Source organism: Caloenas nicobarica, chromosome 2, assembly GCF_036013445.1.
Source record: "Caloenas nicobarica isolate bCalNic1 chromosome 2, bCalNic1.hap1, whole genome shotgun sequence".
Taxonomy (NCBI): Eukaryota; Metazoa; Chordata; class Aves; order Columbiformes; family Columbidae; genus Caloenas; species Caloenas nicobarica.
This window is the reverse complement of record NC_088246.1, coordinates 39,639,956-39,663,417: the sequence shown is the minus strand read 5'-3', so window position 1 is coordinate 39,663,417 and position 23,462 is coordinate 39,639,956. Positions and strand designations below refer to the sequence as shown.

At 35.7% G+C, this 23,462-nt stretch overlaps 1 protein-coding gene across 1 annotated transcript in view; it reads right to left on the bottom strand.

Moving 5' to 3' along the window:
• Window positions 1–23,462, bottom strand: part of KCNH8 (potassium voltage-gated channel subfamily H member 8) — a 189,685-nt gene that overhangs the window by 28,694 nt on the left and 137,529 nt on the right. Inside the window, exons 8-11 of the mRNA XM_065628355.1 lie at window positions 15,351–15,548; window positions 10,611–10,810; window positions 8,387–8,636; window positions 4,766–4,980 (exon numbers count right to left, since the gene is read on the bottom strand). Of these exons, the coding sequence (XP_065484427.1) occupies window positions 4,766–4,980; window positions 8,387–8,636; window positions 10,611–10,810; window positions 15,351–15,548 (863 nt within the window). The remainder of the gene's footprint in view (window positions 1–4,765; window positions 4,981–8,386; window positions 8,637–10,610; window positions 10,811–15,350; window positions 15,549–23,462) is intronic.

The window sequence follows — 23,462 nt, the reverse complement described above, 5'->3', positions numbered from 1 at the left end:
CCCATTTTGTCAGACAATGCCTTTCTGCAGGGAAAAAACCAACCAAACAAAAAATCTTTGGTTTTATTGCTTCTTGCTTGTCTTTTAAAATTTATTTGTATGTTTATTTTATTATTGAGGAGGCTGGCTAAGCTGCAGTAAGAGTCAACGTTCCCAACTGGAGGAAGAATCTACCACTTTTCTTGTGCAATCTTTGTCACATTTACACTTCGGATGCGCTGAAGGAAGCAATCATCCTCCCCCCTGCTTCAGAGACTGAGTATTTTCATTTTAAAGAGAGTAGCTTCTCCTGCTTTGGGGGAAGGGAGCAGGGAAGCTCTTGTAAAAGGCAGAACACCACTTCTAAGTCTGCAAAAGGAGAAGTTGATTCTTATAAATTAGGAGTCCTGTCTACAAATGCAGATTTTTGAATCTTCAGGAATATAATCTTTTCTTTTTGAAAACGACACATACTGATAGAGCTCTAGTGCATTGAAGATTGTGCCTGCATGGGTCTTATCTTCCTTTGGGACTTCCTTACAGCTTGAGGGATGGCACAGGTGTCAAGAAGGCCTTTTGTTCTTTGTATCAGCCTTACTGTAACCAGCCTTTGCATTTTTTTGATGAATAATGATATCTACACTGTAGACACTTCTGCGTGGACACAAGAAATAATCAGAAACAATAAACTCTTACCAAGCCCACAAAGATACTGTGCAAATATTGACCTATTCTGAGTTTCTCATAAGATTATTCAGAATTATGAGCATCTTCTACTGCTTTCCAAATACATAAAATAGCACATGTATTCCAGGGCTGGTGGATAGCAAAATAATTTCCTGTTTCTTTCATGTAATTGTATTATATGTTGTAAGAACCTTCTTATGAGTGCTCAGCTTTTATCAACTCATATCTGTCTCTCTCACTGCCTGCTACATATGCAACATGTAATATATAGTGCAAAATTATATGGGTGGGGTGAGGCAGGTGTCAAAATCTGTGTCACTTAGCAAACTATTTCATGATTATGACATCACAGTCACAGACCTAGAAAAATTGGGTGAAACACCTGAATGGCTGAATTGTTTTAAGGTCACAACTTCAGCTGTGAAACAAATTATCTTATACTAACTATCCTCAAATAATTGAGCACTTTTACAGAAACAGTTATGAGTTCCTTGAGCAAAATGCAGCAAAGAAAGTAAAGGGCAGAACACATATAATCAACATAAAGATTTTTTTCCTAATTCACATCTCACTGTGATGGGAATATGTAAAAAGATGGCATAATAGCACTGCCAGTGTGTTTGCACACACATTAATTGTTATGATCATAAATCACTTAGCAATTGCTGGTTTTAGAGCTATCATGAGGAACCACTGAAACTTTATCTCCCTGTTTTTTGCATCTTTCTGTTTATCTGTTACTCATTAAACACTGAAATAGTTACACAATTGCTAGCACCCATACTTAAAATCTCATGAGCTTTTCTTCCAAGATTGCTTAAAAAACGATTTCAATCTATAACCAGACAGCTACAGTTTCTACTTGTGACTGGGAAATCTGGTTACAGCTCCTCCTTCTTCTACTGAAAAGTGACATGGCTATGGAAATCCTGGAGCTTTTTCTACCATTACGCCTTACTTGGATTTTAATGCAGACAGAGTACATCATTATATATGCTCTTAGACTTGCAAATGAACCAAGAAAACAAATTTTAAAAGTTTTCCTAGAAATTTCTGTGTGGGTGGGATAGTTACATGATCTAGTGCTAAGTGTACAACTTTGACACTCCAGGATCAGGAAACTCTCTATGACTTCTGGCCATTTTTAGTCCACTTACTTTTAATTCAGTTCAAATCTCCAATTGAATTCTGTGTGCAATGAACAGTTCAAACAGCACAAGGAAAGGGATAATGGATCACCAGCACTACATCTTTCTGCAGCCTCACCTTTTTAATGCTGGCTTAAAGTGTTAGAAAATCTACAACCTAAGGCAGTTTTGGTAGACTATGACTGAAAATGCCATAATATTTTAGGTCGGGACTGAGAGGCACTGGACAAGTCATAGGGGGAAATTCATGCTCTTTCACCCTGCAGTTCACCTAACCCTAAATACTGCTACTGATCCATTTTCAGAAGCATTACATTTGCATTCAGTTGCAAATTCACAGTAATTTAAAACATCCAAGGAAAAAGACTGAGAAACGGACTTATTCAAATGAATCAATCTACTCTTTGACTATGGAAAAGCTCTCCAAACACAAAATGTCCATAAAGCTGCAGAAGCCATGGACACTTGCATAAGTAAAATCTCCCTGTTTTAGGGAGAGAGACATCAAGATGCAGTGTCACAACTGCCAAAATTCTCCCCATAGCACCATTCCCAAGAAATAATGCTATATATACATATAGTCATATTTTCATGCCTATATATTGTACTTCTGAAAACCTTCTTCTTACTCTTCTGTGAGTGTAAACCATCAGATGACTCAGATTATTTCCTCTTGCAAATTATATTCATGAAGATATGAAATTCTCTAAGTGAAGGAGAGTGAGTGGTTGACCAGAAACACTTGCTACTGACATAGATATCTCTTTTCGTACAATTTTTGGCCACTTTAGTCCTGCTCTTTATCCTTATTGATAAGTAAAACAGTTGGATAAATGAGATGCACATGACCAAGATTAGTTCTGTTACAAGAGAAATACTAGTGGAGGGTATAATTAAACCAAGGATGTAGGGAAAGTGACACTCAATCTGTCTTGGGTTCTCTATGTTTGTCTGTGACACTAGATGCTACTCAGTGTCAGGATTTTGTTTTTCCCTTTAATTTTAAGATAATGGATAACATGAAAATACAGTGTATATGCACAAATGCTGTAAATATTTTCCTCTTTAAAGCAGAAAGGGTGCTTGGATATATCCTGTACTGCTTTAAATTCCATCCTCCACAGTAAGTGTGAGGAGGTTTTTTTTTTCCTGTCTGCACTCTCACCTTAAAAGCTGGTGTAGTCTTGCTTTCAGCAGAGAGTCTACACATCACCCAGCCAACTCTAATTGGGAAGAGTTGTCCCTGATTTTATAAAAGCTAAATGTGTATGCAGCTGAGATGCTAATCCCCAGATTTGTCATCATACAGAAAAGCATGAAGCGATACATCATGGGGGTTCATCAGGGTCCATGACAAAACTGGAGAGGAGAATGCAATCACTGTCAAACCCTATCTTTTCATGGAGTTACACTCTTTTTCAGATTAAGCATTCCTCCCCAAGGAAAATGTGTTGGTTATACAAACTAATCTTCAAATTCCCAGAACAGCTGTGTACTCTCTCAGCTGCTATCTTCAGCAGCAGGAAGTTTGGGGACATTTCAAGAGACAAACAAATGAGATTTCCTGATTATTTTCCTCTCTACAAGTTTGCATGTATATATATACACCTTTCTATGGCCACTGGTTATAGAGCATTGCTGTGGAAACGCTGGTGCCAAAGTACACCTAATAAGAAGTTTATGTGGGAAAATCAGCCTATCTATGGCATTCATTGGGTGTTGAAGCTGAGAAGGGACTTTGGCCTACTGTTCTTGCATGCGTTGGAGCTGTTCAGTCAGCCCAGAGGCCCCTCAGGCCAGTGACACCCGCCATGGGTGACTACTGCAGGGCAGAACTCACCGCGACCTTCTGCACGGGAACACGGGAGTGGGCATGAGCAGAGAAGCCACAGTACTGCAGTGACATGCATGTAGGACATGCATTGACACTTTTCTTCATAAACCAGACAAAAAACAGGCCACTCTTCATAACAGAGAGAGCCTGCCTACACTATATGGGGGATAACGGCCACACAGTGTGTGGAGATTTTAAGCTCTGAAGCTCTTTGTGGTGTATGCCCAAAAAAATAACCTTTTTTTTGTCCTGGAGAGGAGAATGCAATCACTTTATGCTTCCTTAGAATTACATACGTCCCCTGCCTTGCTAGTATCCTTTTCGCCAGTCATGAGCTTTCGATGTTACTTCTCTCTGTATGTAAGGAGAAGCACAACAAAAAGACAAATACCTGAATGGTTAAATACCAAACTGAAAGTTTGGCTGTCACTATCTTTGCACAGTCATGTGGTTAAGTCAGAAAAACAGAGCTGTCCGAAAAGCTTTTCATTATTAAAATCTAAATATATATTTTTGCTACATAATACAAATGAAAGTACTTTGGTGAGTGTATACTGATGTCTTTCTTTCAGTGCTTTATCTGGAATTCTTTTTGTTGTTGTTTTTTTTCACATTAAATTGCTCATTTAAATGGAAAAGCACAGTTTAGTTGCAGTGTGATGAGAAACAACTGTTTCTCATTTTCAATGTGTGTGAAAATCTTCTTAACTACGAAGTAATAATCAGTGATCTATGAAATGAATGTTCATTAGGCTGGCACACGAGCTGCTAGAAAAGGTATAGTTAAATACCTTTATTTGGACACATGTTTTACTTAACTATGTATTATTTTTAAACATAACCAAAAATAACAAAATATTAAATAAAAATGTTCTTCCGTAGATGATGTTTTCTATGGAAAATGAGAAACAGAGAACATGTTCACTGCTTATGATTTGATCAATTGATAAACAATTCATGGAGGTAATGACTGCATTATCAAACAAACGGAATGAGTGGTCCTTTTAACACAGTCTGCGTATTATTTCTTTACTATGGCAAAATTATGAGAACTGGTTAAAGTAAAAGTAAAATCGTAGAGGTAACAATAACTGCAGAGACCTTTAAAGATACTTACATCACTTTCATGGCCTTCTCTTAGATTGTATGTGAGATCATGCTGTATGTCTTCGACAAACTTGTGAGCATACTCTGGGTAAAGGTCGAGCACTTCGAAGAGACCTTTGAGGATAATGCATTGGAGGTCACAGTACGTGAGAGCTTTAACATCTGCATTTGTTTTAATTACTTGATCCCTAATGGATAGGTTTGCTCCAATTAAATCTCCTTTACCTAAAAGAAAATATGAAAATAATCATCTTAAAAGTATGAATTCTTTACTTCTTTTTTTTGAATCCTGAATCTGTTCAACATAATTACTAGATCTTAAATCCCATTGTTACCACTGCATTGTTTAATTAATAACTTTCTAAAGGACCTTTGAATAAAAGCTGTCTTTTTTTTTTTTTTTTTTGCAGGTTCAATCTTATGTGCTGTTAACTAGAGGTACAAACACTGATTTCCAGATAGGTAACTACCTGATTTAAGGGAGCAATCAAATAAATATGTATGAAATTAAGATCTACACCAATAATGAACAGCAGGCACGATTTTGTTTTTCAAAAAATTGAACATTAAGATAGCATTTTAACAAACACACACAGTATGATGAGATGTACTGGGCACAAGTTGTAACAAAAAAAAAATGTGATTAGAGATCAGGAAATGAAAGTCAGCAGGAGGCTGGGTCAAACACTGGGACAGGCTGCACAGAGAAGCTGTGGATTCACTGTGACAACATTGTTCAAAATTTGTGTGGACGTGGCCCTGAGGAAGCTAGGCTAAATTGGCCCTGCTTTAAGCACCCTAGGTTGGGTGGCTTCCAGAGGTCTCTTCCAGTCTTATATTATTCTGTGATTAATAAGTGAAGACTGTAAAACCTGAAAATCCACTCAGCATGTGATTCCAACTGGATATTATACAAGAAATGGTGAACTTGAAGGGTAAGTTAAACTAAGCAGCAAACCATTCCTGAAGCTGCTTAGATAAGATAATTTTATACTTTAAATACTACTTGTAATTTTTTCCATCTACATGAAGCTTGAACAACTTTCTCAAAAGAGCTTATCATAAACCCAGCACAGGGAGGGATTTTCTTTTATGTTAGAAATATGCATACATTCATGCTACTTTGGGGTTTCTTAAAAATTACAGTTGGTATAAATAAGAACTGGAATTAGGTTTAGGGAAAGATAAATCTGATAGATGACATTTGTTATTTCTTGTCAAATGATGTGATGTTTATATAATCAAATATGGTGTAAAGCTAAGCAAGAATTTACTTTTACTTTTTACTGTAAGTATCAACAAGTCTTTAGATTTCTTTTATTATGTTGAGCAGAGGGTGGGCAATGTTAACCTATTGCTGGCTGTGTAACCATAGACTAGAGAAAAAATATTTCATATATGCCGAAAGTGATCTTTAAACATCTTAATTAGAAACTTTTTAGGCATATAAACAGTATTAGTACCAATAATGTATAAGTACTTTGGAAAATATATTAGAGTGGTATTTCATTGTAGTTACAATGTCTAATGAAATGATGTCAGCCTGAAAAACACTACAATCAATCTGATAATGCTAAGATATGTTTATTTTCAAATGAAAATGAGGTAGCAAGGGCTGTAGCTAGTAAGCTGCACTTTCATGTAGAATTACTGCAGGACTGAAATGATTGTACCTTAAATATAAACATATTTAACATAAACAGAATCATGTAAGTTATTCTTAGTAGCTCTTTTTCATTGGAGGGTAAACTTTAGAAATGTTTATGCAGATGCATCTGTTTGTTAATATATCCGGGACATGCAGGCAAAGGTATAAATTGCTTGTCTTTATGGATATCTTTTAAATTACTTATGGCTAATATTTTTAAACAAATCGAAGATGTGTACTCAAACAGTACATAACTGTTCTATTAAAACATATTTTCCTATAAAAGATATACTAACCATCATTATTAAATATCAAGTAACAGTCTCAAGAAATAATAAACAGCTGTATTTAATTGGAGCATTTCATTGAATTGTTGCTGTATTGCTTGTTAGTGAGAATGGTTTAGTAAACAAAAACTAATCTGCTAGAATTAGAATCCTGACAGAATTATAAAGTAGTGGACTGGAAGCTGTAAGTAACCCAGCATTGTCAGGGAAAAACTGCTCTCTTGGATTTACTTTACATCAGTAACGTGGTTTCTCATAGGGACCTATAAGTTTGATGCATTTACCTTCTGCTGGTGTTACTTAGGTTTAAATGAAGGAGCTCCCATTCACTGTAATGAAGCACTATTTCATTGTATTATGTTTATGGTTTTGCATTATAATGTCATTAACTTCTCACAGAAATCGACTAATCTCTTTCTTACTTTTTTTTCATTGTCACCATTACACAATGATGCTTTCATTAACATTTTCAGAAGTGCCTGAAAATGGAATCATGAATGAAATCATAGATCCAATGAGGGCAGCTCTTGACCTTTTTATGTGCTTAAGCTTATGCTTTTTTCTAAGACATTTTATATCTTAGGTCTGTTGGATCCAATAAAATCGAGGCATTTGAAAACTTCATAGTTACAAATGAGTGACAGTGATGTGGACTGTAATGGAATTAAAGAGTTATGAAAAAAATAGAATGTGTATCACATTTATATTCTAAAAAAAGACCAATCAAATGCATGCTAGTAAAATAAAGGAAATCCAATTAAAGAAGACCAGAAGCTTGCATTATCAGCAGTGTAGTGCAATCCCACAAAACAGGAAGGAAAACAAAAACGGAAATGTTCTTTTAAACTCTGCTTTGCAAGAATACTTAAAGTTATCAGAAAGAAGAATACACTTGAATCTAAGGAGGTATTAAAATAATAAGAAATTAATTCTTTATATTTAGGGTAGAATTTTATATTTTACTTTATCAAAGTACTTTTAAAGCATTAACTAATCATCCTTTAGCTGAAAATAAAGGGAAAATCTTTGCTAGGAATTGGATTGAGGCCAATCACTGAAATTTACAGATAGAGATGCTTAAGTTAAAGTAGTCATCTAGCAAACAACAACTAAATAAAATTTATTAGAACAGAACTTCTGGCCTTTCTCTGTTCTTATATACTCAGATGACTGCTGGCAGCATCAGTTAGCTCGAAGAAGTAACTCTTTGGGGAGCCGAGCCAACGATGCTTGTTTTTCATCATATAGATGTCCTGCAAGGGCTGTTCATATGCATGCAAAGAATGAGAGTAGTCTTGCACCACCTTGCCACTAATTTTCCTGAAAGATTTAGGAGCTAATAACCAATGTCCTTTGAGGTGTCAATACTATCATCAAGCTCAGTTGAAAGCAATAATTTGTATCAAAAGCTATCAAGTACCTCCCTACATGCAAAGCATAAAGAATGAGAAAATCAGGATACAAGTGAAATATTGCACTGTTAACATGCTAGCAAATGAAAGTTCCTTAGGGCAAAAAATAAGGAAGTTTAAACTAAAAGATTAGGAATGTCCATTTAGTATAAACCGCAGGTTAAAATCGGAAAAAATTCTTTCTCATCAGCCTACTAGGACACACTAAGTCATCATTTAGTATTGAAGGTCCTACTACACTGGAGGACCATTCTTTCTCTTTGAAGCTGTGATTATGAACATACCAAGAATTGCCAGCACCGTGCTGTCCTTCAGGACTTCCATGGAACCTGAGCACACAAAGTAGATCGCTTGCAGGGCATCTCCCTGCCGGAGGAGGTATTCCCCAGGAGCACAGAAGGAGGTTTTGATATGCAAAGACAGAGACCTGAGGCAACCACGGCTGGCACACTCAAAAAGGGAGAGCTGCAAAATCTCCTTGTTCAAGTGCATGGTGATGTCTGAACGTAGCTCATCTGGGAAGTCTTTTAAAAGCTGTCCAAAAAAAGAGAAAAAGGGGCCAATAAGAGAAAAAGTGTAAAATAATCTGTTTCATCTTTTGCAGAAGTTATCTGATTTAGTAGTGCTGCACATGTACTGATTTTACTGATAAAGATTTCCCTTTGATTTTTCTTATTCCCTTGAAAAGATGTGTACTATGATTTAAAAAATATTTACACTGAAATATACTGAAATTCCAGAAAAAAATGAATAAAAATATGTTTTTATAAAAAGAAGAAGAAATTTCGACAACACTGTGTGTAGATATCCCCACTAGTGCACAGTTTAATCTTGTCTAAGTTCTTAGCTGTTAGAACACAGTAGGCTGTTCAGGTATATACCACTGTATACAGTGGCATATACACTGAACCCATGGGAAAATTAGTTTAGATTTTTTTTAAAATGCTTCACCAGTAGGTTATATTGCTGCTTCTATGGTAAAACTGCTGGGAGATAAAGAATTCAAAAAGCCTCTACTTTTTTGTTTGTTTTGTTTTTTAAAGATTTAACTGGACACTGAAGGAGAGGAGGGAAAGGAATGCAGGCAAGGTGCATGTTCAGGGGAAGAACCTATGAAAACTAAAAGACCATAAGGTCATCCTGTTTTGACCCAGTCTTAATTTTAGGTGAATTCCCAGTGTAGCCTGGCAAACACTTAATGATATCTATATATGTTTCACAGAAGATCTGCTGGAGAATGACAAAATTGAGACAAGCATCTTTCTGCTCAGAGATAGTCTTCTGAGAATAATACATAACTGCTCAAATAATCTAAAATTTCAGGTGAAGATTCAAAAAAAATATTTAAGTGGTTTCAAGTATCTGTCCCATTGATGCAAAGTACTCTGCCTGCCTACGGGCAGAGATCTGAACCATGCAAGCTGCAAGCCTACAAGTGTAGTTTTCTCTGTAGTTTGAGATCTGGCATCTGAGCAATGCAATCAGCCAACATGTGCCCAGGTGGGCTTAGACAAGGCAGTTTGTGGATGGGAGACAAATCATGAAATATTATTGACAGTGTTTCCGGAGGCTGCCCTTATAATACAGCAGCCACTCACTTTCAGTGGGACTAAAGATAAGAGAAGCTGAAGGTGATCCTTAACCAAATCTAGGAAAGCCTTGACATAAGTGTTTTTTATACCTTTGTAAATCTTATTAGACTCCTTCTGTTGCTAGGATGCTGTTGAAAATCCCGTTCTTTGTGCTGTGCACACCACGAGAAGAATTTATCAGGAAAAGAATGTTCTCAAAGCCAAATCTTTCTTCATATTTTCACATCTTTAGAGCTCACTGAGTTTTATAATGACATATGTAACAAGAACTCTGAAATGAATGTTTCATTCAAAGAGCACTCCAGCAGACAGAAGACATTATTCCTCCTGGAGCATAGTAATACATAACCTTGACAAGTCATTTAAAACAAGCAAGCAAATACATGTCCAGAAATCTCTCTTTTGATTTCACTCTCATGTTACATTTTGCAATATTTAAAAAGATAGGTAAATGAATAACATAAAAATTCAGCCCAAACTACTTGTTTACAGTATTGCAAAGAATTAAAGAAAATTAAGGAGGGAGGAAATGGCACTAAAGAAGTGCCTCCTTTAAAAAATACCAGAAAAAAAAAAGATGAAATCTTTTGTTTGGTGAAAGGCAAAAATGGAGTGTTTCTGCTGGCATCATCCAAAAGGTTTCTAAAGAATGCCTCTTCAGCATTTCAGAATTATGGAGGACTTTGAATTTATAATATATGTTACGATGTTCTAAACCAGATCTTTCAGTAGCGTACCCTCTTCCTGGGACAACCCGGCTTTTTTTTTAAACATGCTCTTTTTTATATGTAACTTTACACAAAACGCAGCATCACAAATGGAAAATTACTGCCCTCCCCAGCTTCCACCCCGCCCCGCCCCAACTCTAGGTCCATAGTCAAAACCATCAAACATACAAACTCCTTCATTTGGTTACCTCGTTGGAATCAATTCCATTATTGACAGACCATGTGGTTTGGAAATATTCAAGCATCCTTTGCTTCAGCTGCTGTGGCAAGTGATGGACCCGTATAAAGTCCTTCAGATCCTTGGTTCTTGTGTGATAAAGCGACCATCTGGAGTACATCCTCTGAATTATGGCGGTCACATTGCCAAACACCAAGGCATGCATCAAAGCTAGGGAGGACAGAAAGTTTGTGCAGTGTGGAGTGACTTGTTGATCATTAAAATGTAACACAGAAAGTGAAAGGATCTTCACAGAAAACCAGTTTCCTGCTTGATAGATACAGTAAAGATTTTGGATACAAGACTCCATGAGTAATATACAGTGGTATTCATATAATTAGTCAATTCTGCTTTCTGTGTCACCAGCAGACACTATCATGGGAAAGGACAGAACAACATCTGATGGTATCTAGTCAGGGCGCCAAGGAAAAGAATCCCCAAGTCAAGTTAAGTTTGTAGCCTAAGAAAAAAGGAAATGGATGAATGCCAGTAGGCAAGCATGTTCAGGAAACAGAGACTAATAATCAGTATGAAAACTAGACTCAAGTAATCACTTAGTGACTACATAGAATGTAATAGATTTCTTATAAATAGAAACAATTACTAAGAGGAACCATGCGTAGTGGAATACATTTGCAAACGACATTTAGAGATGCATCATATTCTGGGGAATAAGATGTTAAAAAAATGGCAGAAAAAACCCCAACATTGTAAAGCAGAAATTCAGGTTAAAAAAGAAAAAAAGATACATTCAAACTGACAATCTGATTTCTTATGTTGCTTGAGAAGGTCAAATATGGTGTGAAATTGTTTATCAGAAAGTTCTGACATCCTGGAGTTTGTCTTCAATTAGAGACTGGCTTGGGAATAAAAAGACCAGAAACAAAATTGAAGAAACTCTTACAGATACAGGTTGTCTGGGTTTGTCTGTGCAGAAATGTGCTTGCTGATTATCAGTGGGAAAAATCACTGCAAGATTGTCAGTCATGCAGTATTGATCTGAGTACATAATATACACATTTACAAACCATTTATTGAAAAAACTACTAAAAAGCTTGATTATTACTCTTAAGGGATATGTATCTCTACAGTGCTTGAAGGGAGGCATACGGACTCCTCCAAGTGGCAAAGGAATTGGTTTATAAACAAGACAAACAAGATGTTGACCTTGTATAGCAGTTTACAGAAGTCCAGTGTGAGTGAGGAGAAACAAAGGGGAACAGTAGGAGGAAAGGATTCATTTTCGTGCTTAATAAAGCTTTTAAATGATAGAAAAAGAAAATTTAGTTTGGAGTGTTGAAAATTTGTATAGGTTAAGTAAAACACAAAATAGCTAGTAACAATATCTATGTCTTCATTGTGAAGGGAGTGCAGAAAAACAGATAAAGCACTAGTGTGATGTAGTTTTACAGTACAATATGCATTCTTGTTCAGATGATCCAATGATATGATTAAGTCAATACGAGTCCATTGGTAAAAGAAGATGAAGGAAAAGTAGTGCAAAAAGAAAAGGATCAGATATGAATATTAGAAAGAAAAAAAAGCATAATTGGAAATTTATTTCTAAGAATAATCCCCTGGATCAACTGGGTGTTGTTCCTGATGATGTGGTGAATTGCTAAGTCACTGTCAGAAGCTTGGGCAACAAAATGTGAGAGACTGGTGTAATTCTAGATACAGGATATTAAAAAAGAAATATGACAGTGAGGGCTGAAACAGTTCAGCCAGATGTAGCTAAACGGGCTAAAGAGATAGTGTAGTTTTTTTAAAGATATGATTATCAGTTTAAAAAGGGGTGAGGGATAAAGCATTAGGTGGTATATGGATACATATGTAAAAATCACATGTGATATAAGTCTCCCAAGGTTAGGGGATGAGCAGTGTGGAGATCTCCATGATGTTATTATAGTCACAAATATAATCAAGAATTTTATTATTATGGGAGAACCTGTCTTTGCATACCTACATTGGAAGACAACTGTTACTGATGATGACAAGCTATTCCCAGCTGAGAGAGGCATTAGCTTTCTTTATCAAATAATCCCAGACCCACTCTGCTTTCTGTAAGAAATCTATTAATCCATTCTCTAAAACCAAGTAAAAGTAAAAAAAAACTTCTAGGAACTGTGTTTCATAAAGTGGTCTTGATTTTAACAAATATTCCAAATTACATTATTGTTCCTTAGGAAAGAGAGGAACTCTTCTGATCCCAGAAAGAACTTGAGCTACTAGAAGAGCATCTAGTCTCATAAATACAAAATTGTACATTCTTTGCTCAAAGAACACGAAGAATACAAGACAGCACATTGTATGGTCATCTGCAGGAGGACAGACCTGATTAATATTTTACAGATGCTGGGTATCTTAGGAAATGTGGTTAAATTTTAATAAATAACTTCTCTTTGCAACTTTAAGAAGAAATACTATCTAGAATAAGATGGTTTATCTTCACAATATTACTTGTCTTAAATTATAGTTCCAAATTAATGCAAAACAAAAATAAATACTAAGAGGTAGGTAAAAATCAAACAAGAATGTTATAAGTTACTTTCCTGTTAAATTAACAGTTGATTTTTTCCTGGCTTCAACTTTCTTTAAGGTTGCAGTAAGTTCATTCTTTCAATTTGTAGTGACACACATTAAAGAGGTACAGACAAATTACTGATAAACTAAATCATGCCATCCATTACACCTGAAATTTCATAAACTAATGGCTTGGTCTAAAAACTGTAAACAACTTACATATTTTTTTCTCAAGACATCACTTTCCATTAGGGAATTTTAAAATTAAATATCAGCCAAAACTATACATCAAAACATGTTTTAATAAGTGAAAACATATTATGCCCTAAACTATGCAGACTAGTATTTTATTCCTAGTAGAGTTTTCTGAGGTGTGTTCACCAGTCTGTGGTCTATGATCCTAACTCCTCCAAGTTTCCTTGCTCTAGCGACTTTCTTAAATAGCATCTAAAATACAATTCCTCAAGAAAATATCTGCAAACCAGCCTGCTCTGCTTTCTTACCTGGTTATATCTTGTTTACTGGACCCTCCCAGACATAAAGTCATTCTTCTACCTGCTTGCCTATGCAGTTTGTCTTTCAGTTTTCCATTCCCTCTTCCTACACTCAGTCGACTAGTTCTTCACAACTTATTCAGTGCACAAGCATGTTAGTTTTACTGCTCAATAATATAAGAAATGAAAAAGAAATTGCTATAACTGGACTGAATAAAAGTATAGGATACTTTTACATTCTACTCTATTAAGTTTGTGAAAGCTCAGCCATATCAAAGGGAATTAAATATTCATCATCACCTTACACAGGATATCTCTTGATTTCTTGATAGAAATGAAAAATCCTTCCTTCATTCAAACCCATTTTATGTAGTGAAGCCCCCAAAGCACAGAGGCCACATTGTATTTTAAAACTATAATTTTATGCTACCAGCAAAAGCAATTAATAAAGCTGCTTGTGTTTTTGTGATATTGTCAAAATCAAAATGATAACATTCTTGGATCAGATGATTCATTATATTATTTCCACTTATTTTCAGGACAAGGAAAAATGACAATAATTCATCGAGCACTTTCTATATCACTTGATGCTGCAAATATATAGTTTACAGGTCATTCATTGTGTTCCCTGGCTTTTGAGTGTCAAATTACCCATTTATTTTTGCCCAAGAAAAATTATGCTGCAAAGCTGACAGCCAGTGACTTACTGACTAGCCCTGGAGAAATACCTACTATTATTTACAGAAAAATTACACGAGCATAAAAAAAAATGAGGGAGGTAGTTCTCTAGCGGTGATTTGCTTTTACCCCTCATACCCACTGTGATATCTTTGAGTTGTGTGATGTACACGCTATGAAATAGTACAGTTGTTTTTTGGGGGGAGGAAGATGAAGGTAAAGAAAGAGCCGCAGGTACTTCCCCCAGTAGCTTTGGCTTACCAAGCTCTGCACATGCCATCAGCTCACAAGTTGTGCCCAGGTGCCTCAACAGAAAGAAGGTGACCAAAATTGAGTACATGGTTTTCCCCAACAGTACGAGTAGGTAATTAACATAAATGAAAATAATACTGAGAACTCCAAATATGACAAAAGCATTGCATTTTGATTCAAATCTGAAGCAGTGGTGTGTTAAAATTTACTCGGTGTTAATTAAACTGCTTTTTGTTTATGACAGAGTCAGCTACAGCTCAGCAAACAGACCTCCTGGTTCTGTCCTGTCTCCACTGCCTTCTTGCTGGGCTGGTCCTTCAGATGTGGATATGCACCAGCTCACAGCCCAATACACTGGTGGGCTGCTCACCTGCCCTCCCCATCATCCCCAAGGGTGCTGTGGGGACTGAACTGGAGCCGAACACCTATTACTTGGCTGACTGGAAAAGTGCCTGGCACGTAACCAAAATGCTCCCCTGGCACGTGCTGGGGCTACAATCACTGACAATAATGTGAGTTCGCATTTTACTCAGTGAGGACTGTCTTTTGTCACCATAAGTGATCAAAAGGTTTGAAATATGCCCCTTTAAGAGAGTTTATCTAATGTAAAACCAACAAAGGCTTTTTTTCTCTTTTTTTCCACTTTAAATTAAACTTGCTATTATGGTTTTTGTTTTAAAGAAACTTACCAAAATGTCAGCTTTTATTTTACTTGTTCCTACACCCCAATAACATTTTACATGATGTTTAGCATTTGTACCTACCTCCAATCAGCATTGTGCAAATGGAGAAGATCTTTTCAGCATCGGTGTTGGCTGAAACATTTCCAAACCCAACACTGGTGAGGCTGCTGAGGGTGAAATATAGGGCAGCTATATAGGCACTTCTGATTGATGGGCCTCCTAGTGTATTATTCTCATAGTAAGGAGACTCAATACGTTTTCCTAACTCATGAAGCCAACCTGAAAAACAAAGCATAAAAAGAACTATTAAGAAATACTGGCACTATGAAAACTACACATTCTGTAAAACAAAATAGTGCTAAATATATATATGTATATATTTAGAAGATGCCGCATTCTTCACATGATTATAAGAATAAAAAAACATTAAACTGTAGGAATTTTTACAGCACATGAAGGATTGTGTGTCTGGAGTATTTATTTTTATGCATGATTATTTATGATAAGAACTGTATTTCTGTATGGAAATCAAGTGGTTTTGAATTGCTTATTACAGGTCTAATTAGATAATTCACAAAATCCATTAAGGCACTGAAAATTAAAAAAAAAATCATCACCTAATAACACCACAGCAAGAATGCAACACTGATTTGATTCTTTCGATTAATTAATGCTTGGAAAGCTTTTTGAGATTCTAAGACTAAATTGTTATAATAATAATTACATATTTAGAGCTTTTTACATGTTTCTTTTTTTACAGTAGAAAAGACTCAAACAACTAAACATCACTTACAAACCAGAATTAATTTTCAAAAGATGCTTCACTAAGTATTTTCTAAATTGTTCATTAAATCTTTCCTTTCATTTTGCTAACTGAGTCTATGTGTGCTAGAGAAAGTAGAATTAGCTATTGCCTCATAGATATTTAAACAACAACAACAACAACAACCACCACCCAAAAAACCCCTCAAAGCAACAAATCAGGAAAAAGTATGCAGTTCCTCTTTTGGAAAAGGAAAACAAACAACCTGAATGAATTGCATAAGCACAATGCTTCACAAAAGTCATTATGGGAATAAAGAAGATAAAAATCAATTTGTGTGCCCAGTTCTGCCTGTTAAGTAGTTTGCTTGGGAGAGTGAGAATTTTTCTTGGATGCTCAGGGAGAACTGCCAAAGCAAAATATTCTTGACAGGCAGTTTTATTTTAGAATGGGTTGGGGGGTCCCCCTGTTGAAAACTGAGACCTGACAATCTGAATCACCTCCTGAATCACCTTCTCTGCACTTCAGCCAGCATCCATTTCTTCATTTTGAATCCAAGTATGAACAGGGGGAAATCCTTTTGTATAGAATATCTGCAAAAGTAGGGGGCAGATTTAAAGTATATGTCCCATCACTTCCAGCTAAGTTGGGGAAAAATTCTGTAAGAATTTACCACCTACAGCAGACTTGTTGAGCCATGGCTGCCACCCTCCTCGGCTCCGTACTCTCTTGCACACTTTCCTCCACAGAAAGCTAAGCTAGAAGAGTTGGGTAACAACAACATAAAGTGCAGCTGTGACCCTGCCAATCCACTCTATGCAGGCCAGTGAATTTAATCAAAAGCATAAATGAAAGCATTCTGCATTGTCATAAGTTGGCAGTACTGAGTGCGATTGTTTACCTCGCCAACAGACAAGAAAATGTATGAAAATCTCCTTGATTTTGCCTTGATAGAAAGTATTAATAACATAAGGATATTTTAAATTAACTGGACCAGTACCAGTATCCCAGCCCTCTTTCTGTGCACTACTGTTTTCCTGAGATGACACTACATTTCCCTAACAATAATATGGCCCTTTGCACAGTAGATTCCATTCCTATGCTCATGTTAGGGCATGTAACATCACATGTTAAAGAATAAAGAATAAAAAACTAAGAAAATGCCTGGCAGAGGGGAGACAGAGTTAAAAATAAGTCTATCTAAATCTAAAGTAAAGAAATACAATCATAAAGTTCAACATTAGGTTTTGAAAGTATTCTATTTATATGAAGAACTGCAAAACTGAAACAAACGAAATAAGTTGTTTTAAATAACTGTAGTTGATGTCTGAGTACTGAAATGATGCCTTTTAGGAGAAAATCTCTTTCCTGGGAGTGTTCTAAAAGACACTGATTTTTGGCCTCTGCATTCCCATTTTTCTGCCTTTTGTTAACTGAATGAATTTCACATTCATTGTTCCTGGTTGTCATATTGCATCTGATTGCAAGTTTCTGCATCCCAGTTTCAGCCATCGAACAAGCAAAAAAAAAAAAAACCACCAAACTAAACTTTACCTGTTGTAATTTTATATGAAACATTACAGGCCTCCCTTTCAGTTCTATCCAGAAAAGGTGGGTGACTTAATTCTTTAATTGATAGATATGTGTAAACTGGTTTCTCCTTTACACTTTATGTTCAAGGTTACCAAGCAAAACACCCAGCCTTACTGAAACGTCATTGTTCCTAAAGGATGCACTACTGCTAGTAAAGGTAAGGTACAAAAATGAATGCCTACATTGTATCAAACAGTAGAAGTCCCTATAATATTTATAATATAACTCTACTACCAAAGTAGCAAATACGATTTTAGCATTTTACAGGTGCTAATAAGAACTTCTGGTCAGGACACCAGTATCTGAGATGAGTTCAGCACTCTCTGCCCAGTTCTGTGGCATAACTGAGGATCAGACAAATGATCTTAATCAGTAATATGAATGGCTTATCACTGAGCTACAACAGTAGCAGTTATCAATTATTAGCAATTGTTAATAATTGCTAAAAAAATGCCTACTGCATAAAGAAAAGCTGTTAGGTAACTTTAGAGAGGGACCACATGATTTGGAACAAAAAATATATATTTGAAAGTGAAAAACCAATAAATATATTCCTCTGATTTGCAGATAAGGACATGCTTACTGCTTATAATTTCTATTTTAGCTGTTAGAGATGATCCTAATAAGGACCTTTGAAGAAATTATATAGGATGAGGTTTCAGCCAAAGTATATAAAATGCTGCAAGATCTTTCAGATCAACTATACTTCTCAGATTTTTCTTGATGGCACTACATTTTTTCCATTTGGGGATAGAGAAAAGATACTGTTGGCTCTAAATACTTTCATTAGCCGATGGAAATAGTTGTGAGATAGCATGATTGACTCATGTCTTTTATTTTTTTGTTTCTTGTAGGTAACAGCTCCCAGCAGATTCTCTGGCAAACTTGAGTAATGGATTCCTGCCCTCAGGGAAGAAGAGAAAAATAAATATACCTTGTAGTCAGAGGAAGCTTCCTAGAATGTAGCCTTATGAATCCCACCTGGGTCTGAATTAGCATTATCTAAATATAGCTCTGTGACTTTGAAAACATTTTTAAGCACCAATTAGCATAATTAAGAGGAAAATTTTTCAAAGGAAAGAAGAGCACTTAAGTAATCAAGTCCCTTTGGAAGAGTCAGTAGGAATTGGATATCGAGCTCCATTAGGCTACTTTGAAAATCGCTTGAAGAATCTGTATTTATTTACCTGTATCTGGGAAGGGCCCAAGCACAAACATAAACAAGCATTTAAGCATCCATAGATGACAGACTTCATAATTGGATGTTAAACCACATTATCTCATTCACTGGACATCCAGAAACTCAGTCTTCCCTCAGTTTGGTGCTTGCACTGAACAGGTATATCACTCCCTATAATTTGCAGATTCATTCTATACTACGACTTAGATTTTCCCTATATGCCAGACATTTAACGTACCAAAATCCTGTCTGGTACTTCAATAACTTAGACAATAGTTGCATTTTATAATGCATGAATTACCTACAGCATTTATTCTATAAAACAGACAAACATTTTTTCCAGTGAAAAAGTAGACCGAAACACTCTCATTTATTCTGGGCTACGGTGTCAGGAAGTACAAAGAGGTGTGTATGAGGAGTACCTCTTAGAGCATCCCTGAATGCCTGAAAGCAGGAACAGTTCCCCAGGAGACCAGTGATGAAGATGTTAGAAGAGAAAGGGTGGGACAAAGATCTACCTTCTCTCAGCTGTGGTTCCAAATCAAATTCAGAGACTTTAAGTATTCCTAGGGGAAATGTGAAGGTAGAAGAGCCTATCTGCTCCCCATCATTTCCTTTTGTGTTTAAACAGTATTTGAACTTCATTTGGAGCCATACTTGGCTCTTTCGGGATAGTGAGGGAAGAAAGTAATCAATGTTACGCTGACATTACGGAAAGAGAATATGTACTGAGCAAAGCTGGTGTAAACTAACAAACACTGTCAAGTGTGGGATATCTTTAAGGGCTATGTTTCAGGCTGTGTTTTGTTTTTCTGGCTCAATCAAAAAACTCTGGAGCCCTAAATGAAAGCACAAAAGATGGCAATGGCTTTATTAGATGCCATGTCTTCTTTATACTTCTCCAAAACCTAGTACTGTACCTTATGAAATAGCAGGTAATACAAAACCATACAAAACCAAACAAAACCTAGAAAGACTGGAGAATGAAAGACAAAACATATAACCAAACATAATGATAATGATAATAATGATAATATGATAATAATGACAATGATGATGATGATGATGATGATAATAATAATAATAGTAATAATAATAATAATAAGTCCTAAACTGGAGCACATACAGACATCTGATATAAATAGATTATAACTTTTAACACAGAACTCTTTATGTTTTATGCCTTCTAATGTGTATTGCAGTGAACAGTTTAGGCTCATTAAGGAAAAGATAAAAACTATACAAGAGAAATTAAATCTTTTGTCACTGGAATGCGTTTTTAAGTGAAAATCACTATGTTCCCTGAGAGCTATGTTGGCTCCCACTGCGGCAGTCCCTGGTCACTGCTGATAGCTCCTCATTTCAGATCTAGAGTCAGGCAGGAGCTATAGCTTTGCATGGGGTATCACACCAGTCTTTGCTTACATACACATTTGAGTCTGCAAGTGATCATCTCGTATTTCCATTTTAAAACTGTTGCAAAGATCCCACTCATCTCAAGCCAAGATTTTAGTTTGTATCTCTCTCTACTCTGTTTCCTTGAAATATTGACCTCCAAAAAACAAATCTTAGGGTAAAACAGTAGCTAAGATAGAAGAAGTAAGAACAAGTAAGCTATTTTTTTTCCTTTTTTAAAATTTTTCTGTAAAAGCACTCATGATTACGCTCTGTGAGATAGATTTTTTCATGTCCAAATCAATTCCATCAACTGCCCATGTTTCTTCTTCATAATGCATCATAGCTAAAGAGCATTTGAGGAGGGGAGACCAGAGCTAATGTTTTATTTGAGATGTTATCATCATTTTGTATAACAGTATAATGAATGTATTCTACCTTATCAAACCCTAATTATCATTCATTAGGCATTAAAACTTTAGCTTCTCTTTTAAGATTTCTTCAAAATAATTTTGCACAGTTACTCCCTAGTTGTTTCTGACTAATACAGTTCATTCAAAATTTAGAGTTGTATAAGAAGACTAAATAATTTTGCATTTTCTAGTATGCGAGACTCTGCATTATTGAATAATCATTGTCTCTGTTCTCATGGCGATTACTTATTTAAGGTATTCAAGTGCTTCTCAAGATCCTCAAAGCTGTTTTAATCCCTGTCTAGCCAAAATGTTTTTTTCATCTGCAATTTTTGCCTGCCAAAACATTTGCATTTTTTCCCCAGACTATTAATATACCAAACACCTCCATTCCTACTACTTAATCCCGTGGAACATTGCTGTTACCCTTTCATTGTCACAAAACTTGATACTTTGTTTACAGGTTTGATTGATGATGGAATTTTGCCTGTAATGTCAGGAGAAGCTCTCAGGTACCAAAGCAGATGGTTTAAGGATTAAAGACCCCCAGAGATGACAGGAGCAATCATACTTTCAACCACTGCTTCTGGATGACTGTAAATGTGGCAGACATTATTGCACGAGGTCACAAACGGAATGTGAACCAGGCTTTTCTTCCACACAGATTAGAAAAAATATGTACTAAAACCAGAAAAACTCACAATCCTGAAGATATCATCCAGCCGCAGGTTCTAGGAGTTTGAAAATGCAGCTCCATCATGTGTGCTTAACTGGCATAATTACATAATAGTAAAATGCAGGACATGAGTTAATGCTCTTTTCAAAATGAAGACAATAAAAAAATGCTACATGTGTAGGAGGAAACCTGAAGTGCATCTATATGACATATCAGCAGTTACAGGCTACAGAGGAACAGACCTGGCCTAGAGGCTATATTTGAAGAAAAGATTTAGCTGGCATTCAAAATAAGTAAAAGTTAACTGGCAGTGCATGAAATTTAGACTAGAAAGACTTCAATATTAGTACAATAGACATAAGCATAATGGTTGCATGACAATGAGGAAATGTTAGCATTGATCTACTCCCCTTGGTCTTTATTTTGCCAGCATACTTGCATGCAAACAGTAGAGATCTAAAATGAGAAAGAAAACAAATACGATAAAGACATGCATATTTTTCTCAAGCACTGAAAATCTGCCTATAAATATTAAAGTCATTCCCAAAATAATTTATTCTAAAAAAGTGTTTTCTTAGTTTTGTATTGTAAAATATGGTCCTTCATGGAGTATATTCTTTATTATGACACATTTAATTAATTATAATTTTCTTTGTTAAACTGGAAAGACATGTTACATGGGTATGAATGAGACTGATGGTGTGACAGAACTAGAGGAACATCTACTTGGCATGCCATGAAAGGAAATAGACTTAACTAGGAGTATATGAAGTACAGTTTTATCTCAACTGCGTGTGGCTGGAGCCCTTGTGGTAGGGGCACACAAAGCCACTCAAGGGTGCCCTCTGTGACCTCAGGACTGGAGCCCATGCACATTATAGACAATAAAAACCACGAAAAATTCCTTTAATATGCAATCAAAGTACTCTATATCTCTTTCTATTAAGCAGATAAAATCGTTAATGGGGAGAGTACCAATTTTATAAGCTTTATTTCTTCATATCTGAGATGTTAATCTTTTTAAAGTCTAATGCATTAATGAAAATAAAGCCTTAATTTATGTAAGTACTATATATATAATTTACACCTGTGAAATAATGAACATCATAATTTGAGGGAGTTGCAAATGATGTCAGTGACAAGAAATGTTATATTTGCAAATGAAAAGAAAAATATTTGAGAGTTTCAAAACTCTCTGTTTCCTTCTCAAAAACAAAGCCTGATGAGCTCACATCTTCTCTCCAAAATTATACATGAGGATTCACGAGCAGCAAATTTTAGGATATTCTCAAACTAACAAGTTAAGTAAGAGATGGGCATGAACCAAAATCCAAGATACAAACATGCTGAGATCTAGGCTATATCTTTGCATCTAGTTAGTTTCTTTATTATGGAAAAAATAATATTAAAAAAAATTAAAAATCAGGATTTGAACCTATGTCAGATGAAATTGCGATGCTCTGTCAGACTTTGGGAATTCCACCACTGATTTTCAAGCATCTGTAACATCATCCAGAGGAAGTCTGAACTTGGATATAGTAAAGTCAGAAAAGAAAAACAAAGATAAAAATTACAGGTCCATGTATGCCTTGCTGCTCCATGGAGCTTGCACACTCAAGATCCATTTACTTCTGTAGTCAAAGGGATGTAAGTGAACTGATTACTTTCATATTTGGCTCCTTTTTAATGCTTGCCTTAAATGGTGGAGTACCCTTTGCAGATACATTGACAATAGTTCTTCTTGAACACTGGTCTAGAGGAAATGATATCTTTTAACTTTTAACTACTTAGAGACATAGAGTGAGACAGATGTTTTAAAGACTTTTAAAACCCACGGAGTTTTCCAATCTAAATGCATACTCCCTTTGATTAGAGCATTTTTAGATACAAAGCTTAACCTTTCTCAGGTCTACCAAAAATTGATTGAATTTGAAAAGCGACATCCTTTTAAATTCTTTTGTAAGGATAACTAATACTCTTCATAAATAAATTGGCTGTTGTATTTCTATTTGAATATATACTTAGAAGCTATCAAAAAAATAATTACATTTTGTAGAGCCTTAACTCATGTAACTCGACAAAGTCATAACAAGATATTGACCCATTCTGCTCACTGCAAATGAAGTTTTCATGATGCAATAAATATTCAATGAATTTAGTAGTTTCAGGAAGG